This window comes from Lepidochelys kempii, chromosome 20 (genome assembly GCF_965140285.1).
Source record: "Lepidochelys kempii isolate rLepKem1 chromosome 20, rLepKem1.hap1, whole genome shotgun sequence".
In the NCBI taxonomy this organism is placed as follows: Eukaryota; Metazoa; Chordata; order Testudines; family Cheloniidae; genus Lepidochelys; species Lepidochelys kempii.
Window position 1 is genome coordinate 23654191 of NC_136399.1, and position 21059 is coordinate 23675249.

The 21059-nt window shown below is 54.8% G+C and overlaps 1 protein-coding gene across 1 annotated transcript; it reads left to right on the forward strand.

The window, feature by feature from the left end:
* The first annotated feature begins 328 nt into the window (after window positions 1-328).
* TNFSF14 (TNF superfamily member 14) lies at window positions 329-8429 on the forward strand. Its single transcript, XM_073318824.2, has 4 exons — window positions 329-613; window positions 3239-3275; window positions 6444-6485; window positions 7129-8429. The coding sequence occupies exons 1-4, from the start codon at window positions 395-397 to the stop codon at window positions 7545-7547; spliced, it is 717 nt and encodes a 238-aa protein (XP_073174925.1). The 5' UTR covers window positions 329-394; the 3' UTR covers window positions 7548-8429.
* The last annotated feature ends 12630 nt before the right edge of the window (window positions 8430-21059 follow it).

The window sequence follows — 21059 nt, forward strand, 5'->3', positions numbered from 1 at the left end:
GGGGCTGGGAAGTCCCCATGGAGGTCCCTTTTTCCTACCACAGGTTGGAAAGCACAGACAGCCTGTGGCTGCCTCTAGCAGAAAGACATGCTCCCGCAGGGAGGCAAAGCCGGGAGGGGGTGGGGGGAAGGGGGCGTGGCTTCTTGCAGGGTAGCCCCACCCAGTCAAGCGAGAGAAAAGTGTAAGGACTCAGAGGCCAGTTGAGTAATTGTGTGGTTTCCTCTACGGGGCTGTGGGCGTCACAGGCTCGGATACATAACCCAGGCCACAGAGGGGATGATCAGTCCTCTTCTTGCTAGGGACGGCGTCAAGTCGGCTTCTGGCTCTGCCGTCAAGTCCATAAGCATCTCCCGAGCTCTGCTGTGGACCTTCCCCCGCTCCGCCGAGAGCAATCATGGGCGATGGGGTGGTGTATCCTTCTGTCTTCGTGGTGGACGGCCAGCAGCACGGGGTCCCCTTTGTCCCGCCCATAAGGAGGAAGCGGCGGGTCTGCTGGCACAGCCAGGGCTTCCTGGCCTCTCTGGTCATCCTAGCCCTGGCCGGGGTGGCCACGGAAGGCTATTTCCTGATCCGCTTCCAGAAAGAGCTGGAGAAGACAACGTCCCAGGTTGGGGTGAGTGACCGAGAAAGGGGAGCGGGCGACGAGAGTCTTGCATCACGCATGGGCAGTGATGGGGCGGGGGGGGGGGAATGCACGAGGGGATGGGGGCAGTGTGCATTGGCAGGGGGCTCTGCGTGTGTATGTGTGTACACAGTAACAGGGAAATGAGCTGGTGTGGACTTGGAGGTGGGCAGTGCTGTGTGCTGGAATCGGGCTGTGTGTGTGTGTTGCAATGTGAAAATGAGCTGACTCTGCAAGTGTGTTGGGAAGGATCTGTGTGTGTGTACGCATGTGTGCACTGATTTGCAAAGGCACTGGTGTGAGCGTGTGTGTGTGTGTGTGTTAGGATAAAGCTAGGCATTTGCTGGGACAGGGATCTGGGTGTGTGTTTGTGTACTCGGGTGGAGTCTGGGCAGCGTCTGTGTGTTAAAATGGGGCCGTGTGTAAGAGCGTTTGGATTGAACTGTGTGTGCAGCAGAATGGGACAGTGTATATGAGGATGGAGTTGTGTGTTGGCTGGGACAGGGCTGTGCGCGCTGTGTTGGGACTGTGATTTGGAATGGACTCATGTCTGCTAGTAGGGACAGCGCAGGTTTGTGTTAGCAGAGAGTCATGCATGTGTTGACATCGGTTTGTGTGTCTGTGTGCTGTGATGGGGCTGTGTGCAGTAGTAGGGGACAGTATGTTTGTGTTAACCTGGCGTGTGTGTTGAATCAGGACTGGCATGTGCACACCTGCTTGTGTAGAACATTCTGTGTTTGTGTGTGTGCTGGGAATGGGCAGCGTGGCTTTGCTAGGGTGAGTCCGGGTGTGTCTGTGTGCTTCGACAGGGCACTGTGTGGATCTGAGTCTGTGTGTGTGTGAGTGTGTGGATTTGTGTGTATAAATGGGGTTGGAGCTCTGTGTGTGTGTGTGTGAAGTTGGGGTGGCACTCATGTATTACTGTGTGTGTATGGATTTGTGTGTGTGTGTGGATTTGTGTGTATAAATGGGGTTGGAGCTGTGTGTGTGTGTGTGTGAAGTTGGGGTGGCACTCATGTATTACTGTGTGTGTATGGATTTGTGTGTGTGTGTGGATTTGTGTGTATAAATAGGGTTGGAGCTGTGTGTGTGTAGACTCATAGACTATCAGAGTTGGAAGGGACCTCAGGAGGTCATCTAGTCCAACCCCCTGCTCAAAGCAGGCACAATCCCCAATTTTTTTTGCCCCAGATCCCTAAATGGCCCCCTCAAGGATTGAACTCACAACCCTGGGTTTAGCAGGCCAATGCTCAAACCACTGAGCTATATTACTCTGTGTGTGTGTGTAAAAAAATGAGGTTGGAGCTGTGGGGGTGTGTATGGATTTGTGTGGATAAATGGGGTTGTTGCTGTGTGTGTAAGTTGGGGTGGCACTCGTGTATTACACTGTGTGTGCGCGCACACCTCATAACATGAGACACATTTCAAGCCACGTTGTGCTTGTGGGTGCCCAGGCCAGCTGGTTGCAAACATTCCTTTGGAATCTCAAACTGCTCAGGCCCAGGTCCTGCTGCTGCCCCTCCTGGCGGGGTCTGTACAGCGGGAAAATCCAGGGGCTGTGTCCAAGCCCCCTCCTTCCTCCCACCCCAACAACCAACCCCCTCCACCAACGAGCCCCAAGACCCCCTGCAGAAATCTGCATTGGCCATGGGGATCACGGGGGCAGGCAGGGGAGCAGCTCGGGAAGGGGCTGTTCCTTTGGGAGTCTGAATCGCCTGTGCCCTGGTGGGTTTGCTTTTACCTCCCCTACTAGCCTGGGCTACCAGGGGAGCGGAGCCCAGCATGAGCTGGCCTGGCTCGAGCTGCCCTCACAAGCAGTGTTAGAATCTGGGTCAGCTACAGGTGCTTGTAAACTGCATCCAAACACGTGTTTCAAGCTGGGTTCAAGTTCAAGCACAGAGCCAGGACTCCTGGTTCTGGGACTGGAGTGGGTTCGAGCGAGGGGGTTGGGGTGAGTAATAGGACTCCTGGGTTCTATCCCCAACTCTGGGCCAAACTTTCAAAAGTGACTTCAAAATTTTCAGGTGCCCAGCAGCCTTTAAGGCCAGCAGGGATCATTAGATGATCTAGTCGGACCTCCTACAGATCACAGGCCATTAAATTTCAGCCCAATATCCCTCTATTAACCCCAAAGATTTTAGGTATGCTGCAGCATTTCAGTCCTCAATTTCATATATGCCAAGGCTCAGACCCTCAAAGGCACTGGAGTTTGGTGTCTAAATATCTTTGAAGGTCTAGGCCCCAGCCCCTGTAACTCTAGGTGAGCCCCAGGTTCTCAGCACCCCACAGAATCAGGCCCGAGACTTCTCCAGCTGGGCAGCCAACATTATTGGCAGAATCACGAAAGTGTGTCTGTACACCCCACGTAGCTAGGTGTCTGATCCTGCCCGGTGCTGAGCCAATCACAGATCCAGTGGGAGGAAGGCAGGTTGAGCTGGTTGGAAAATGGGGGTGGGTCCACTGAAAATGTCAACCGTTTATTTGAAAAAACGAACCCTGGAAATTTTTCAGCCAAAAGCCCAAAACTGTTTGGCCAAAAGTGTTCAGGGTTTGGGAGTTGGGGTTTTTGTGTGTGTGTGTGTCTCCTTTCTAACAGGCTTGTATTTTGTATCCTAGGAGGAAGCAGGGGCCATCTCCGAGAAGTCCATTCAAGGTAAATCTCTTCCCCCTTTTGCGAACCCTCAGCTGCCAGCCTGCCGAAACACAGACCAGATTTTAAGAGCGTGGCTCTCCCAACGAGGGACAGATTTTTTCCAGAAGCGCTCCACTAAATCACACATGTCTACACTGCGATTAAACACCTGCAGGGGGCCTGTGTCAGCTGACCCCGGCCCACGGGGCTAGGGCTGCAGAGCTGTTTCATTGTGGTGTAGACGTTTGGGCTCGGGCTGGACCCTGGGCTCTGGGACGTTCCCCTCTTGCCAGGTCTCAGAGTCCGGGCTCCAGTCTGAGCCCAGATGTCTCCATGGCTATTTTTAGCCCTGTAGCACAAGCCCCGTGAATCGGCCCAGGCTCTGAGACGCGCTGCTGTGGAAACACACCAAAGGGACCTAAGCCAAGGCCAGATATTCAGAGGCACCCGGGGTGCTGCACGCTGGAAAAGTCATTTGTCGGTGCCTAAATGGGAACTGAGCTCTTGTAAATCAGAGCAGCCCCACCGAGTTCGCACCAGCTGAGGGGTTTGGCCGGGAGCATGAACCAACCTAACGCCGCTGCGATCTCCCAGTGCCTGACTGTGATCTCCCTTACACCGCTGGGACTTCGCCAGCGGCAGAGCGGGGAGAGGAGAATTCCTGCCTCACGGTTGGACCCGCTGAAATAAAAACATTCACCCATTTATTCCCAAGCAGATGTGGTGGGCCAGATCCTCAGCTGGTGTAAATCAGTATGGCCCCTGTTGACTCCGGTGGAGCAATGCTCGTTTCCACCATCCAGGGATCTGGTCCAATTGACTTCAATGGAACGACATCTGTTTACCCCAATTGGGAATCTGGCCCTATTGGTTCCAATGGAGCTTTGCTGATTTACACCAGCTTGGGATCTGGCCCTGTTTACACCAGTCGGGGATCTGGCTCTAAATTCATTGGTTCATTGATTTGCAATGAACAGTCCCACTGACCCTACCCAGAAGTGAGTTTCCACAAAGCCTAGTGTGACTCCGACACGGGGTGGGTCTAATCTCTGTTAACGAAGCCCCCTTGTCTCCACACCCCACCCCATTTCCTCTGGTTAACATCTCTGCATCAGACCTTCCACGCTAGGGACAGAGATGTGTGCGAGCACAAAGAATTGCAAAGGGTTATTTGTAATGGGTTGGTCAACCAAGGTTTATTCATAGCCTCAGAGACTCTCAGGTTGGGGCCCGTCCGTGGTTTTTATACAGCCCTTGTTGGCAGCAGGGGGAGGAAAGGAAACTTCTCCTGCGGTGTGACTCTGATGTAATGGATCGGAGCGAGCACTGGGCTACAGTTCTCCATCCATGGGAGCTTTTTATTCCAGATGGGCTGTTTTTCTAACACACCTGCTCTAGTTCCAACGGGAACTAATCCAGGGAAGTCCTATGGTCTGTGTTATACCAGAGGTCAGACTAGCTAATCCAAACGGTCCCTTCTGGCCTCGGAATCGATGATGCTGGAGTGAGGATCCGGGGGTACCATTCTGCTCTGGGAGCATTTTGCGATGGTGTTAATGGCTGCAGGTATTTGGAGGCTGTGCAGCCTAGCGGACAGAGCCTTCAACTGGGAGACCTGGGTTCTATCCCCACCTATGCCACCGGCCTGCTGGGTGAGGGCAAGTCACTACCCCTCTTTGTGCCTCAGTTTCCCCTTCTCTATAATGGGAACAATGATACTGAGCTCCTTTGTAAAGGGCTGTGCAGTCCACTGATGAAAAGTGGTATATAAGTGAGTTAGGGATGATGATGATATTGACTTGGCAGTGGCACTGTCTTTAATCTGTTGTTGTGTTGATTATGTTGGTCAAGAGCACAGTAACAAGGTGGTTAGTGCATATGAGCACCGCTGCCCCCTGCTGGATGGTACCAGAACTGCTCATCTGTTTCATAGTCCCGACACTGTGAACAGAGATTCTCCTTCAGCTCTTTTTGGAACAGAAATTATGGGTCCTGTCCCTGCTGTTGCTGTCAGGTTCTGAGCATCTCTGTTGTGCAGCAAAGCAAGACCCAGGACAGGATGAGGTGGATTTGATTTGGGATAATGGGTGGGGGCTGGGGATATTGCTAAGCCAGGGTGGTGGATTTTTATTACAGTAGCGCATACAGCAGTCATGGCCCAGGATCCCAAGTGCTAGGCGCTGTACAATTTAAACACAGAACAAAAAGACAGTTCCTGCCCCAGTGAGCTAACTGCTTTTAGTGGACCAGATCCTCAGCTGGCGCAAATTAGCAGCGCTTCACTGAAGTCAAAGGCATTCCCTTGCTTTGCACCATCTGAGGTTCTGGCCTAGGAAGTTGAATAGTGGCCGGGGGAAAGGTTTGGATGGCTCCGCAGACAATGGCATAAATATTGTACCGGTTTGCCCAGCGTCGCAGCCGTGCTCCACAAAAGAACCACATGGGACGTGCAGGCCCAGGCCCTCCTCCTGCAAAAACGCTTCCCCCTCACAGAAAATCTCCTTTGAGCTGCTAGGGGGATGGGGGCTCTGACACATGGCTAAGCAGTTCCAAATCCATCCAGCAGAGGACAGTGGGGTGCTAGGCGGTTCACTGCGATACAACGCGACGCAGCATGTTTGCCTAGCGCATCCGCCCCTGCAACTGCTTTCCGGGGGGGAGGCTTTTCAGAGATAGGTGCAGTGAAGCGGGCGGGGGGGGCCCGCGGTGTGTGTGGAAACGAGACAGAAAGGAAACAGAGAGAGAAATTAAATAGCAGTCCCGATGAAAGTGCAGGCTAGACCCAGCGCGGGGGAGAGTGGAAGGAAGTGGTGACGGGGGGGGGGGGTGCAAGGGTGGGTGAATGGAACGGGGGTGTAATGGAGTGAGTGGGGGGGGGCGTGATGAGGTTGCAATGGAACAAGGCAGATGGGGGGGAAGATGAATGTGACATTACTAGGGGGTTTGGGGGGGACGCAGGGTACCATTGCTTTACATTGGAGGGTGAGCCCCAGTTCTGATCCGGGGTGCTGCTCTGCCTGGCTCCATTTGCAAAGTTCCGACCCGGAGCTGGGTTCCGATCCAGGCCCATCTCCAGAACTCAGCCCCGGGAAGCTCTTCCCCAGCCCACGCTGGCCCTGGGAACAGAGGACTCGGAGCTGGGCTGATCTCACAGCTGGGCCTTTGTTTGTTTGTTTGTTTCATTTGCAGACAGGAAACTTCACGCTGAGAAGCCAGCAGCTCATGTCTTAGGTAGGTTGAAGTCCTGCATAAGTCCTGCATAGTCTGCTGCCTCTGTTGTGAGGGGCGTCTAGTCTAGTGATTCGAGCAGGGGGCGATGGAGTTAGGGGTCCTGGGTTCTATTCCCAGCTCTGGAAAGGATGTGGGGTCCAGTGATTAGAGAAGGGGGGATGGGGCCAGGACTCCTGGGTTCTGTTCCTAGTTGTGGGAGGGGAGTCAGGTCCGGTGATTAGAACAGTGGGGGATGGGGCCGGGACGTGGGGTCCAGTGATTAGAGCAGGGGTGGGGGATGGGGCCAGGACTCCAGGGTTCTCTTCCCAGAACAGGGGAGATGGGGGCCAGGACTTCTGGGTTCTCTCCCTAGCTCTAAGAGGGATGTGGGATCCAGTGATTAGAGTTGGGGGGGGGCCAGGACACCAGGGTTCTGTTCCTAGCTCTGGTAGGGACGTGGGGTCCAGTGATCAGAACAGGGGAGATGGGGGCCAGGACTTTTGGGTTCTCTCCCTAGCTCTAGGAGGGATGTGGGGTCCAGTGATTAGAGCGGGGGGGGATGGGGCCAGGACTCCGGGGTTCTCTTCCCAGTTATGCCTCCTTCTGGGCTGAGACCCAGGGAGGGAGCTGAGGCCTGACGTGTTGTGGGCATTGTGTTCCCCAGGTGCGGCCTTCACCACCTCTGGGAACGGCTCTCTGCAGTGGGAACACAGTAAGGACTGGGCTTTCCTGCATGATGTGGGTTACCAGGGCGGCTCCCTGGTCTGCATCAAGCCTGGCTTCTATTACATCTACTCCAAGATCCATCTCATGGCACAGAGTTGCTCTCAGCAGGGCCAGAATTCTGTCATCTATCATGGCATCTATAAGAAGACCCCCAGGTATGTCGAGGAGATGAAACTTATGGAGAACCTGATCCTTTACTGCGATGGGAAGGACAGCGAGTTCTGGCGGCAAAACAGCTTCCTTGGAGGAATCTTCCACCTGGAAGAGGAGGAGCAGATTTACGTCAAGGTGTCGCAGAGACAGGTGCTACAGATCAGAGATGGCACCAGGTCTTATTTTGGCACCTTCATGATCTGAGCAGGCCCTTCCCGGAGCCACAACTGATGGCTTTTGGATTGAGGCCCTGTGCTTTTTAATCCGCCACTGATGTGGTTTTCCTACGTCACTCTGACCCAGCACCCCCTAAAATATTGTTGCACCTTGCCAGTCTAATATGCTCCCCAGGCTGGATCCAGCTCATCATGTTAACTTCCGAGGCTGGTCACAGAGCTCGGAAGAGGAAGGGTGGGCTTCCAGTTGAGGCGTTGTACTAGGGATCAGGACACTGGGAGCCAAGTCCTCGCTCTGCTACTGACTTGCTGTGCGACCTCAGTCCAGACACTTTTTCTCTGTATGGCTTGCTTTCCCCGTCTGAGCATAAACATGCCACCTCACGAGGGTATCCCGAAGCTTAAGCTGCATGGAGTGCTTTGGACAGAAGATACTCTGATAGGCAGTGGTTAGGTCCGCGGGAGGTCACTGAACTGGGAGTCAGGACTCCTGGGTTCTATCCCCAGCTGTGCTACCCACCTGTTGTGAAACCACGAGCAAGTCATCTTGCCTCTCTGTGCCTCCATTTCCCTAGCTGCAAAACAGGGACGATGGTTCTCCCTTTCCCTTGTGTTATAGGTCATACTGCTGTCCCCCGACTAGCTGGCCACTGTCCCTCTGTCAGGTCCGGCGGGTTTTCGAATAGCTTTGAAAGCCGAGATGAGCTTTGAAAGTGGAGAGGCAAAGAAACTGGGTACCACAAGGGACATTTCGCCTCAAGGTCGCCAAGGCCGGCCGACCCTCAGCTGCTGTATGTCAGTATAACTTCAATCTTTATAACTTTAATCTATAACTTCAAACTCAACTTCAATCATTCCATGCTTGTTTATGCCAGCTGCCAGGGTGTTGGTGGGAGGAAAGTGTATTTAATTGGCTTGCAGTTCTGCTTAGCAACTGATGGTGCTTGATGGGGTCAAATCCTGCAGTTCCCTTTGCTCATGGGGAAGGCCCTGATCCTGATCCGGGCACGTCCCTTTGAGGGTCTGGCCCGAGGAGTCTTCCCCAAGAAGAGCTGCAGAGAGCCATCCTGTCAGCTGGTGCAAATCGGCGTCGCTGCCATGGAGCAATGCCAGCTTACACCTGCTGAGGATTGGGCCCTTACTATTTAGCCCTGTGTCTCCGACCTTGGCAAGAACGGGCCTGGTTCTCCTCTCACTCGCTGCGGTGTTAATCCGGAGGAACTTTGCGGAAGCGATACTGATGTAAGACTTACCCAAGGGGAGAATCCTGCGGGAACGGGCCCAGAACTCCGGCCGGGAGACCTGAGCGTCGATCCACTGGAGTCCGTGAGGCGAAGCTGATTTCCGGCCACTGGGGCTGTGACCCGGCTCCCCCCATTCCCTGCTCTGCGCTACGTGCCGTGAACGTGCCGTGTGTGCGCCTATTTATTTTACAATGAGTATTCCCTGATATTCAGGGAGCAGCTGTATCTAATGGTTATTTATCCATTACCCCAGGGCCACTGGGTATGTTTGGGGGGGGGCAGAATTTTGATTTTTATTTTGTTTATAATTTGATGGATGATATTGGTGTTTGTTTTAGGCATTTGTAAAAAAAAATATTGATTTAAATGTTCACAGTTGTGCAAAATTACAGGTAGCTTTTCCCCTCCTGTTCTTATTGGTTTCAGTTTTCATAGTTGGGGGACACGGGGTGCGGGGGGAGGAGATAATTATTTGACAAAAGTAGGGGCTGAGATTTCAGCTTCAGTAAAGCTTTATAACTGTTCAGCCACAAATGGTCAAACATCCCGGGTCAAAATATACAAAGTAAATGGCCTGAAATCAAACCCCAAAAAGTTCGGCATTTTTTCTCACTTTGCCCATCTGTACATTTCTGTGATGAGCAATGGAAATATTTGTTGTCATTAGTTTGTGGGCATGTACGGTGAAATTGATGTTTACTGAGGCAGATAAAAATCGAATCCTTCCAAGCCTTGGATGATGCCTCCCTAGGGGAGACGGGAGGCTGAGGGGCCTGTCTCCCACTGGGCTGGCCACACACCCCCTTACCCTTAAAGAGCAGGCCCCCCTGCTACAGACCCCTCTGCCCTTCTTTCTGCTCCCGCGAGGGCAATGTTTGCATGGATCACAAAGTTGCATCGTTCCCTACCTGAGTCCAGAGCACTCTGGGGTCTGTACCGGCGCTGAGAGGTGCAGGGCGGCGAGATGCCGGGAGGAGAGTCCGAGATGAGCGCAGGGATTCTGGACTAAGAGGCTGCAATGCCTGGGTCCGGGAGGAAGCGCAGTCTTACTATGATAGTGCCTGGGAGTTGGGATTCCTGGGTTCTAGTCATGGCTCCGGGAGGGGACCGGGGGGTTAGAGCAGAGGGTCCTGGGTTCTATTCTCAACTTGAATAAGGGCTCTTGGGTTCTACTCCCCACTGTGGGAGAGGAGGGGGGTCCAAGACCACAGGAGCTGCGGGGGGGTCAGGATTCTGAGATTCTGTTCCTAGTTCTGCCACTGGTTTTACACATAATCTACCTCCCTGGGCCCGATCCGGTTTCCACTGAAGTGACTGGCAAATCTGCCATTAAGTTCAGTGGGAGCAGGATTGGCAGGGGGGCAAGCTGTGGGGTTAATCGGTGTCTGTAAAGCCCCTGGAGCCCCCCAAAGGGACAGAGCAAAGACTGGCCACTGCTGAGCTTCAAAATAGAATGAGTTCTCTCCTCTGCCCTGTGCGATGCGACTGCTCTGAAGGAAAAGTCCCTGCATGAGCCCTAGGGCCAGACTCCCGGCTGGTGCGAATCGGCCCTTGCTCCATTGGAGTGAATGGGGCCAGATCCCCCTTGCTGGTGTAAATCAGGGTAGCACCACTCAGGTCATCTGAGGATTTCCAAGAGGTTCTGCCATTTTTTTACCCCACCGCCAGCAGCCCGGTGCCTCATTCTCACTCCCACCGGAGCAAGGGTGGCGTAATGCCCCTGGAATGACACTGGTGTCGATGGGAGCAGAATCAGGCCTTGCATCTGCTCTGGAGAGGTAGCGTTCTCATCCCCTGGTGTAAATACGAGTAACTCCGTTAGAAAACCGTGGGGTTAGATTGTCTGATCTGACTCAGGCCCAGTGCACCTCCAGCCACTTCCAAGAGTTTCCAGCATCCTAGCTGGAGTAAATCAACATAGCTCCGTTGACTGGGCCCATTTACACTAGCCTGGGATCTGATCCCTGGGTCCCAAAGCACCCTGGGACTAACCTGACCTTTTATTCAACTCAAGGTTTCAGTTTTATTTGATGCATCAGCTTCTGCTCTCGGTGACACCGGTGTGCATCTGGAATGACTCCACTGAAGTCCATTTATAACTGACAGATGCCAGCATAACAGATTTACACCTGGTGTTAGTGGGAGAGCAGAATTTGGCCCTCAGTCTAGAGGGTTTGTTCACCTCTCTGGGGTGGGCCACACGGCAGGTATTCCACCGCACACACCAATGCTCCATGGCAGTTTCGGTTAGGAAACCAAGAAGAATCCAAATGACAGGGGACCTTTTAAAGAGGCAGAATGGAAAGACGTGGGGTGGCATTTGGCCAGCGTGCACCCCGGCGAAATGCACCGTAGGAATGTTTAATGACCACAAGCGGTCAGGAGCTGGGTTTTACACCTCCCCCGAACTGTAGCGTCTCTTGCTACCACACTGGGGCCCCGGGTTCTGCAGTGACTCAGTGGAAATCACCCACCCCGGCTTTCTGTGCTTTCTGTAGTGGTCTCCCAACCAAGCATGTACAAGGTAGAAGCCGGCTGAGTTAAGGAGAGCCTAGCACTGAGGCTCACGTCCCGGGGGACCAGTCCTCTGCCTCCACCATGGAAGCAAACTGACCTGGTCTGGGCCTGCACCCCGCTCTCAGAGAGTGCGCTAACGGGGCAATCAAACAAGCTAGCGCAGGGCAGGGTCTGCACCACTACAGACTCAGAGCAAAAGGCTCTTATGGCTTAGGTAAAGGCTGTGAGACGGGCCTCCCAGGTTCTAGCCCCATCTCTGGAGGAGGAGTGGGGTCTAGTGGTTAGAGGAAGGGGGCGAGGAGTTAGGATTCTTGGGGTGCGTTCCCAGGGATAGACAGCATAAGTCCCTGTGTGTCAGGACTCCTGGGTTCTCATTCTGGCTCGGGGTGGAAGTGTGAGCAGGGAGGGAACTGGGAACTCTCCTTCAGCAGGGAAGCAACATGGCCTAGTGGGTAGGACTGGGTCTCAGGAGACCTGGATTCTATTCCCAGCTGCACTACTGGGCAAACTTGGGCAGGTTGCGTCACCGCTCTGCGCCTCAGCTTCCTCACCTGTAAAATGGGGATAATGACACTATGCTTTGAGAGCTGCTGATGAAGTGACTAGCTCCAGTGCAGGAGGCTTTAGGGAACTGCGGATGATGGCTAGAGTCCCCACTCCAGACCTGAGGGCAGAGTAGGTGAGAAGGCACTTCCTGCCCGGTCCACGGTTTTCCGAGATCCGGAGGTGCCAGAGATGAGAAGCCCGTTATGCACCAGGCCCCTGCCTGGGATGGAAATGCCCGGCGTCAGCTCTCTCACACACGCATGCTTATCTGGCCCCTCTAGGTCACACCACATGAGAACAGGAGGATTTCCTGACTGCTGCAAGCCGTGGCCAGATACGGCTCGGCTGGGGAGGGCAGCTCTGCATCAGCTCCTGCAGCCGGAGCTCAGGGGCTGTGGCTCAATGGCACTGAGAAGTGGGGCATATGGACACAGCAGGGGGAGCGCCCAGCTCAGGGGGAGAATGGCACGAAGCCAAGTCATGGTGCCCCAAACGCCCACGTCTGACTGCAACAGCCCATCACGGTCGGCTGGCCCATTGCCTGGGGTACCAGGGCAGCTGGTCCTTTGAGGGACAGGAGGTCTAGAGCTAGGGAGCCCGCCTTGTGAGGCAATTAAGAGGGCTGCAGCTAGGTGACAACCTGAAACACCTGGCCCTCGTAAAAGGGCGGGGAAAACTCCAAGGGGGAAAGCACCACCCAGCGAGGTGTAGCGTGCTGCGCTTCTGTGGAAGGACTCCAGGGAAAGAGGCTCAGATACTGGACGTTAACCCTCTGGCATCCTGAAGAGGAGCCCACATGGGGGTGAAAGGACTTGGGGGTTGTTTGGCTTTTAGTTATCCTGAACTCTGGGAGTGCCCCCGCTCCCCGAGCCACATGAATCTCCGGGAGAGACAAAACCTGGGGGAGGGGAAACTGAGACAGGGATGCACTGCCGTGCTGTGCTTGGCCAACAGAGGATGCTAGAGGGCAGTCACGCCCTATGACAGTCAGCATTAGGAGGGAAGTCTGGTCAAGTGGTTACAGGGCTTATGAGTCAGGACACATTGATTCCGATACTGGGTCTAGTGGTTACAGCAGGTGCTCTGGGAGCCAGGACTCCTGGGTTCTGTGCCCAGCTGTGGAAGGGCAGTGGGGTCTAGTGGCCAGAGCCAGGACTCCTGGGCTCTACACCCAGCCACTAACTCACTGTGTGACCTGGTACAAGTTACTTCCTCTGGCTGTGCCTCAGTGTCGCCATTTGTAGCCCAAGGAAACTAGTACTGCCCTACAGCGTGGAGATGAAATAACCTAGAGAAGTACAAATGAGCGTAACAAAACCGCCCGCAGCCCACTTAGGACTTTGCCTGGACAGTTGCCCGCTGCTAGCTTAAAGAGCACAGGAGAATCTCCCTTTGCTGGCAGGTGTTTGGAGTCTGACACCCAACTTTGCGGTTTTGTTTGCATCCAGGAGAGGGCGATGGAGTCACACACGCTCGCTTGCACACCTATCACTCAGTTCATGACAGTTCTGCAGAGACCAGAGGGCTCACACACACACACACCACATTACAGTATTGTTAGTAAGAGAGGACTTGCCAGAGTGGGTCAGGTTCGAGCATGATCTGGTCCGTTTCCACACACTTTTTATTTAAAAAAAAAAATCATTTTGAAATTTTGAAATGGAAATTAATTTCCAGCCGAAAAATTTCATGCTGTAAATGTCAAACCGGAATGTTTAGGGGGTTTTAGGACTGTCTTTGTTTGGTTTTGTTGCAGCCAAAACATTTTAGCAAAACCGACTCAACCTCATGAAATAGCTCGGCGTCTCCAATCTGCATTTTTCACCCACAGCAGTTTCAGCTGAAAACTTTCACTCAGCTGTCGGGCCGAGTCCAGTCCCCCACGAGCCTCGTGAAGCTGATGGCACCGTCAGTGGAGCACACCGCCTCGCTGCATTGGGAGGCTGAGTCCCAGGGCCTGCGTCCTATTCCCAGTTCTGCCGGTGACCTTGGGTAAACCTCCGTGCCTCAGTTTCCCCAGCTGAAAACCAGGCACATGATTGCATTCTCTAGTTTGACCACAGCTTAATCAGAGAGCTTAAGGCCAGAAGAGACTCTCAGATCGCCAAATCGGAGACAGGCCTGAGAATTTCACCTCCTTGCCCTGGTTTTGAGCTTGTGTTTGACTAAAGCATCTCCCAGCGAGGCCTCCAGTCTGGATTGAGAGCCACCGGGAGGTGTCCTGCTCCCCTTGGACTCTTGTTTCAATGGTTATTGGGACCAATGATGTCACCTAGGTAGAAAATGGAGACGAATTCTCTGACCTATGTCATACAGAAGGTCAGAATCGATGATCCAGCTTTAGGCTCCATTAATCTACTGAGGCGTGGATTTGCATTCAAGATGCTTGATGCTGCTGTCTACAGAACAGAAGGGGAAGCCCCCATCTAAAGAGGATTCAGCGTTAAGAGAGGCACATCGGCCCAGGAACCAATCCAACCCGAGGGGGTGGTGCGGGATGGGGGGGCGGCTCTCCCCTCCCTGCTGCCAGCTGAATCTCTGTGCCAAAGCAACAGGGGCTGCCATGGGAAATGAAACTGACTTGAAAGAAGAATTTGGGTGGCTGTGGGTGTGATAAGCATCGGGGAAGTAGCGTTACAGTAAAAGAAACAGCGCCGGGTTACTCAGCGCTGCAAACCCACAGGCCGGGGGGGTGGGGGGGTAGCAGGCACCTACAGGTGGGATATTTATAATAATGAAATGGCAAAATTCAGAGCCCACAAGTGGGAAGAGAAAAAAATAATCAAAGCAAGATGGCTCTTGTTTGTGTAGAGAATGACTGAGATCTGTGAGTGGCAGCATGGTCTGCTGGGTGATGGGCTGGGAGTCAGGGGCCTGGGGACTATCCCCAGCACTGGGAAGGGAGGGGCGTGGGATCTAGTGTTTAGAGCGGGGGGGGCCGGGAGTCAGGACTCCTGGGTTCCATCCTGGCTGGGGGGAGAGTGGGGTCGAGGGGTTAGAACAGGGGGCTGGGAGTCAGGACTCCTGGGTTCCATCCTGGCTGGGGGGAGAGTGGGGACTAGTGGTTAGAGTGGGGTGGCTGAGAGTCAGGATGCCTGAGTTCTATCCTGGCTGTGAGAAGGGAGATGGGACTAGTGGTTAGAGTGGGGGGCTGGGAATCAGGATGCCTGGGTTCTTTACTCACTGTGTGACCTTGGCCTTCCGCTCTCTGTGACTCAGGTTTCCCCAGCTGTGACCTGGAGAGAACCTGGTCTATCTCCCAGGGGAGCTGTGGTATCTATGTGCTGAAGCTGGCATTGTGAGTCCTGGCACTAGGGCAACATGCCACATACTGGTGAAACATCCTTGAGCATTCTGGGCTGGGGGTGGGCTTGGGTTGCCACTGGCTGGTTTTTGCTCTGTCTGGCCAGTTTTTCTACTGCCCTGCCGATTGCCAGTGAAAAGAGGTAAGGTGCCAGGTGTTTTGCTACATACACATGGCAATCGTAACAACTGGCCTCACACGTCGCAGCTGGGAGCAGGCCAGGCCCGCATCTGCTGTTGCCGAAACCACTGCGACTCCTGGGAGCAGCTGGGAAGTGGGACAGACCCATCCCCTGAGGGTGAGCCTCACCAGCCAGAAAGGGAAGGAGCAAGGTGGGGGAGACTGGGGCTCCTGAGAGGGGACAATAGAGGGGGTCCTGGAACCGTGTTGTCATAGGTCTCAACGCCAGCCGTAGAAAAGCTGATGCAGGGCCGGCCCTAAACCAAATGGTCCCCCAGCAGAGGAGTGTCTTTGGTGCCACTCTCCCTCCCCCCCCCACCCCCTATTTGTTGAACTTTTGAATCCCTTATTTTTTATTGCATTGGGATCCCCTTTCACACCGTTGCTGCACGATTTATCCCGGTGGTAGCAGACGATACATTTGCACGCAAGAATCTATAAACAACAAAAACAGCATCCCCAGCCCGACGCCCCACAAGCCCGGCCACCATGTTCCATTAAATAAAACCAGGGACTTCAACATGCGCTCGGCGGTGGAATCCCAGAGTCCTCCTCAAGGAGGGGGCATTTACTAACAAAAGCAGCCTCCCAGCTTGCGTTCCACTTTGTCTCTCTTGTTACCACCCAGCCACCACCCAGCGACGGCTAGTGGCTGAATACGGTACTGCAGGCAAACGCCATCGCACGTTGCAAACTTCTGTCGAGGATAGGGCATGACGGGGGCCCAGCGGCTGGGGTCACCTGCCCCTAAATCCGGCCCTGAAATGATGCCAAGGGTCAGCGTGGTGCCAGGCCGCAAATCTCACAGTTATGCAGATCTAGTGACCCAAGCTGGAGAGCCGGACCTGTGGCCTGGCCCTGGGTTGGTGCCCAGTGGCGCTGAGATGGCTGCCCTGTTTGTGGCATTAAGGGAAGGGAAGATGAATTTCCTTTACCGGGACAGCCAGGGTTGGGAGAGGGGGCAGTGTAGGCAACACAAGCCCATGCATGAAGCCCAGGGAAACGCAGCCAGACTTAGGCCTGGCCACGGCTCTCTCGGGCCGCACAGAACATCGATGGTGCCGAGGAGCCGGCACGGCTCACTGCAGACTCCTGCGGCTCCTCCATCTCTCGTGGGGCTTTCGTGCTTCTCCTTCTGCTGCACCCAGGCTCTTGCTGCAGCCTCGATGGCCTGTGGCTGCCTCGACCTACTTTAGGCACCGGCGGGTTTGTCGGCAGAAGCAGAACCACGGGCTGTGGGTGATTCTGCGAATCCCTTATCTCGGCCGTGCCCGTGATGGAGTAGGCCTCTCTGATCGCGCTGCCTCCTGGCTGTTTGCGGCGCTCTCGAGCTGCTGCTGTAGCGAGAAGGGGAAGATGGATCTTCAAGATAAGGGGCAAGAGAGAGAGAGACGCTCAGATCATTAATGCTCCATCGGGGTTTTACCAGAGCGTGGGGCTGTGAACTCTGGCGTCCTGCCTGTGTTCACATCTGGTCACACAACGTTTCCCCCTGAGCCTTGAGTCCTCTTCGGTTCCTGTCCTCAACAGTGGTGCTGCGTTGCCGGGTGCCGTCCTACAGGTGCTAGGTCCCACCCCAGAGGCAGCTGCATATCAGCCCTTGGAGGTGCAATCCCTGTGCAGTGTTGTTGTGTGGCCACACCAACCCCCGGACCCAGAAGCAGCTACTTCTCAGTGGCATATAAACCGACTCCCACCCCAAACTAACCACTAGACAGCACTCCCACCCAGAGCCTGGGCTAGAACCCAGGTGTCCTGACTCTCAGACCCCCACCACTCCCCTGCTCTAGCCTCTAGACCCCACGCCCCTTCTTGAGCCAGGGACAGAACCCAAAGTCTTGGCTCCCAGCCCCTCCTTCTCTGACCACTAGCCCCACTGCCCTCCCACAGCTGGGAAGAAAACGCAGGTGTCCTGATTGCCATATCCCCTGCCGTACTGCACAGGGCCCTGGATTCCCCCAGTTCCCGGTACAGGTGTGGGGCCTGCTGTGAGTCAGGGCCAGGCAGGCTTCTCCCCTAGCAACTTTCTGGAGGGGAAATTGACAGGGCAGGGGCCTTTTGGGGCCATGGACACCAGGGGGGTGGGGATGGGGGTGGAGGAGAGACTATACAGCTCCGTGGCTGCGATGATATCTGGCCGCTGCGCTGGGAAACAGCCTGCTGGGGCTGCTCTTATCTGTGCTGGAGTAGGGGTGGGGGAGGGGAGCCGGGTTTCCGAGCGCAAATGCTCTAAACAGGAAGTTTACTCTCCTCAAAGGGAAAGCGGCTAGATCAGGGCAAGAGCAACTGGGCGGCCACGGAGATTTCAGATGCTCCCTGACGGGTGGAATCTTCCTTCTGCTGGTGGCTCCCACATGGGGGGGTGGGTGTCCCCGAGGCCAAGTCCCTGGGGTGAGGCCCTAAGGCCCACAGGCGTTAGATGCCTACGTACCCATGAGGCTCTGCGACTAAGAGCCCACAGCACGATGCGGCTGCTGCATTGCTCATGACTGTGTTGCAAGGGGAAGGCACATGGGCGCAGCCCACTGTTGAACGGTCCCCAGCCTGCAAGACACTGTGTAGGAAACCAGCTGTGCGTGGATGTGTGTCCGTGTCCTTGCTGCCCCCTACTGGAGGGATTTAGGCCTGGGGTAGTGGGGGGGGGTGGGGGTGGCTGTAAACCGCTGCCCTCTACTGGAAAGGAATGAGAACAGCTCACCTGTGTGCGACAGGTAGGGCCCTACCAAATTCACGGTCAACTTCACGGTCCTAGGATTTTAACAATCGTAAATTTCATGATTTCAGCCATTTAAAGCTGAAATTTCATGGTGGTGCAATTGTAGGGATCCTGACCCAAAAAGGAGTTGTGGGGGTGGGGGGGCTCGCAAGGTTATTGTGGGGGGGGTGATACTGCTCCCCTTGCCTCTGCGCAGCTGCTGGCTAGGTGCTGCCTTCAGAGCTGGGCAGCCGGCCAGCAGCCGCTGCTCTCAGGCCGCCCAGCTCTGAAGGCCGCGCAGAAGTAAGGGTGGCAATACCGCGATCCCCCTAAAATAACCTTGCGCCCTGCCACTCCCTTGTGGGGTCAGGACCCCCAGTTTGAGAAACGCTGATCTTGCCCGTGAAGTCTGTACAGTATAGGGTAAAAGCGCACGAAAGACCAGCTTTCAAGAGGGGAAGACCAGATTTCACAGTCCAAGACGCTTTTCCATGGCCGTGAATTTGGTAGGGCCCTAGCCATAGGGTCGGTGCTGCTAAGCGCTTCCCCTTTAGCCTGTTTGGCAGAAGCTGGGGCTTTTGCAAAAAGAGGAGCTGGGCTGGGTTCCAGCCCGGCTGCCGCTGGGAAGTTCTGAGCATGCTCTGCCGGCACTTTAGTGACTGACTGGCACCTCTCTTCCTGCAAGGAAATTCCCTGAGTGCCCCAGGTTAAATGAAACAAAGTAGCAGCAAATGCCACCAGCACCAAGTACCTTCCCTGCTCTGTCAGGGCCCCATTTCCACCTCTCTTCGTCTGTCCATCCATCCACCGGCCCTTCTGCCTCTTTCTCTATCTTGCCCTCTTGCTGTCTAGCCATTCTAGCCGTCTATCTATCTAGCCATCCATTTGTCTGTTCATCCAGCTCACTATTCACCCGCCCCTCTAAGCTGCCTGAGGAGAGGGGGCATTTTCAGAGGTACAGGCTGGGACACGCCCCCCTCCCCAAAAGCAAGAACAAGACACTATCATCTCCCTCTTCATGCCATATCCTTGACAGAGGCTTGCAACGTGCTGTGGCCCTCATGATGCACTTACCTACAGCACCTCATTCAGCCACTAGCAGTTGCTGTGTGGTAACAAAGGAGACAAAGGCGGAACTCAAGCTGTGGTGATTCCACAGCCGAGCACATGTGGAAGTCCCTGGCTTTATTTAATGTAACAGGGTGGCTGTCAGCAGCGGGATTGAATGCAGGAGCTCTGAGTATGAAAGCATGCGGGTCTACGGCTCATCGTCCTCCAGGAGTGGCATGGCCACTAGAGGGTGCCGGAGGACCCTGCTGATTTACCCTGCCATACATTAAGTCCCTCCTCCCGCACATCCCGCTGTGTGAGTTCTGCTCAGACCCAGGTACTCACGTGCCCTGGGAGGGAGCAACACAGCCGCTCCTCCCCAGGTTGCAAGTTTAGACGCCAAAATCATTTTTAAGCTGCGTACGACCCTGGAGATTTAAATGTGCAGGAAGCAGTGGGGGGCTTTCATAGACACCGACTCTGTGGGTGCTCTGGGGCTCAAGCATCCATGGGGAAAAAACGTGGGTGCTCAGCACATACCAGCCACATTCGGTGGGGCCACCGATCAGCTGTTTGGCAGCTGGCGGGAGGCGCTCAGGGAAGGGCAGAGAGCAGCAAGCAGGGGGACCCCTCGGGGAAGGGGGTGGAGTGAGGGTGGGGCCTCACGGGAAGGGGCGGAGTGGGGGCAGGGCCTCGGGGCAGAGCGGCAGCTGAGGCACCCCCCAGGAAAAATAAAATTCAGCACCTGTGGTGTCTTTGCCAGGGACTCAGTGGCACTCGACACAGCCCCCCTTGCTTAAGGGCTCCTGAGGCTTAAGCCTCATTGAGGCTCTGTAAAGAAGCCTTGACAAGGGTCGAGCCGCCTCCCGGACAATGCTGCCTCCCTGGGTGGTGCTGAGCTGGTGGAGGGGAGGACTCAGGGGCGTGGCTTTTCTCTGCTTCTTATAGGAGGCCATTGTGGGGAGTGATGATCATGAGTTAGAGCAGCCCTGAGGCTGCTCTAACTTAGACCAAGTACCAGCCACAGCCTAAAGATTAGAGGGGCCAACAGTGTCTCAGGGATTCCTTGTACTCCTGTTTGTGTCCCTCTGTCCCTTGCCCTATAGTTAGATTGTCAGCTCTCTGGGGGCAGGAACTGTGTCTGTAGACACGGGTCCTGAGCCATGACTGGGGCTCTGAGGTGCAACTGTAATATACCTAATAAATAATGTACAGTGCCTAGCACAGTGAGGTCCTGGGCTGTGATGAGAGTGCGTGGGTGCTACCGTAATACACCTAATAAATAATGTACAGTGCCTAGCACCACAGGGTGTTCCAGTCCATGGCTGCCGCTCCTAGGTGCTATGATAATACAATCAACAAGTAGGGCACTCACAGATGGCTTAAAGCCTTCTTAACCCTCCACAAAGCCCAGGACCAGCGAAACCAAGAAGCAGCCTCCTAGGGCTGTTTGCAGGGGTGGATATAGAGGCCACCGTCCTCCCGGCTCAGCGATCCCCACCGTCCCACCCTTCGGTAAGCTCGTGCTGGCTCCTCGCTGCAGCCTTCAGAGCTGGCAATCTGCACTTTGCAATAGTGAAAGTAGCACGCAGCCCCCTCCAGCTATGAGTCAGGATCCTAGAGATGGATATTTTTAACACTTGTGCAATTCGTGCCTGGGATCTTGTGAGGTGCAGCTTCAAAGCCCGCCTACCCCCACCCCCCCGCTTGCCCTGCCAACGGCTGCCCCTCCCACAGCAGGGCCTGTCTTTCAAAGGCAAGAGGTGGGAGGGTGTGGTCAGGGCCGCGCGCCGGAGTCTCGTCTTGATGTGAGTCAGGCTTTTTCTTCTGGTTTAGGAAAAGGGAAAAGCTTTGTCGTTTGACAATGGAAGGTTTTTCTTACTTCGCTGCAAAGCTTTCGGCCTGCCAAGTTGTTGCAACCTATTGAAAGCAGGACTCTCACCCGGACCCATGAGAGCAAGAGGAGACGGGTGCAATGCCTTCCACAGACCACTAGTAGGCGCT

What these genes read in the sequence shown, in the direction of transcription:
- TNFSF14 (XM_073318824.2), top strand. Translation starts at nt 395, where the DNA reads ATGGGCGATGGGGTGGTGTATCCTTCTGTCTTCGTGGTGGACGGCCAG. An exon ending in AGACAACGTCCCAGGTTGGG is followed by an intron (nt 614 to 3,238) that starts GTGAGTGACCGA and finishes TTTGTATCCTAG; the next exon opens with GAGGAAGCAGGGGCCATCTC. An exon ending in CTCCGAGAAGTCCATTCAAG is followed by an intron (nt 3,276 to 6,443) that starts GTAAATCTCTTC and finishes TTTCATTTGCAG; the next exon opens with ACAGGAAACTTCACGCTGAG.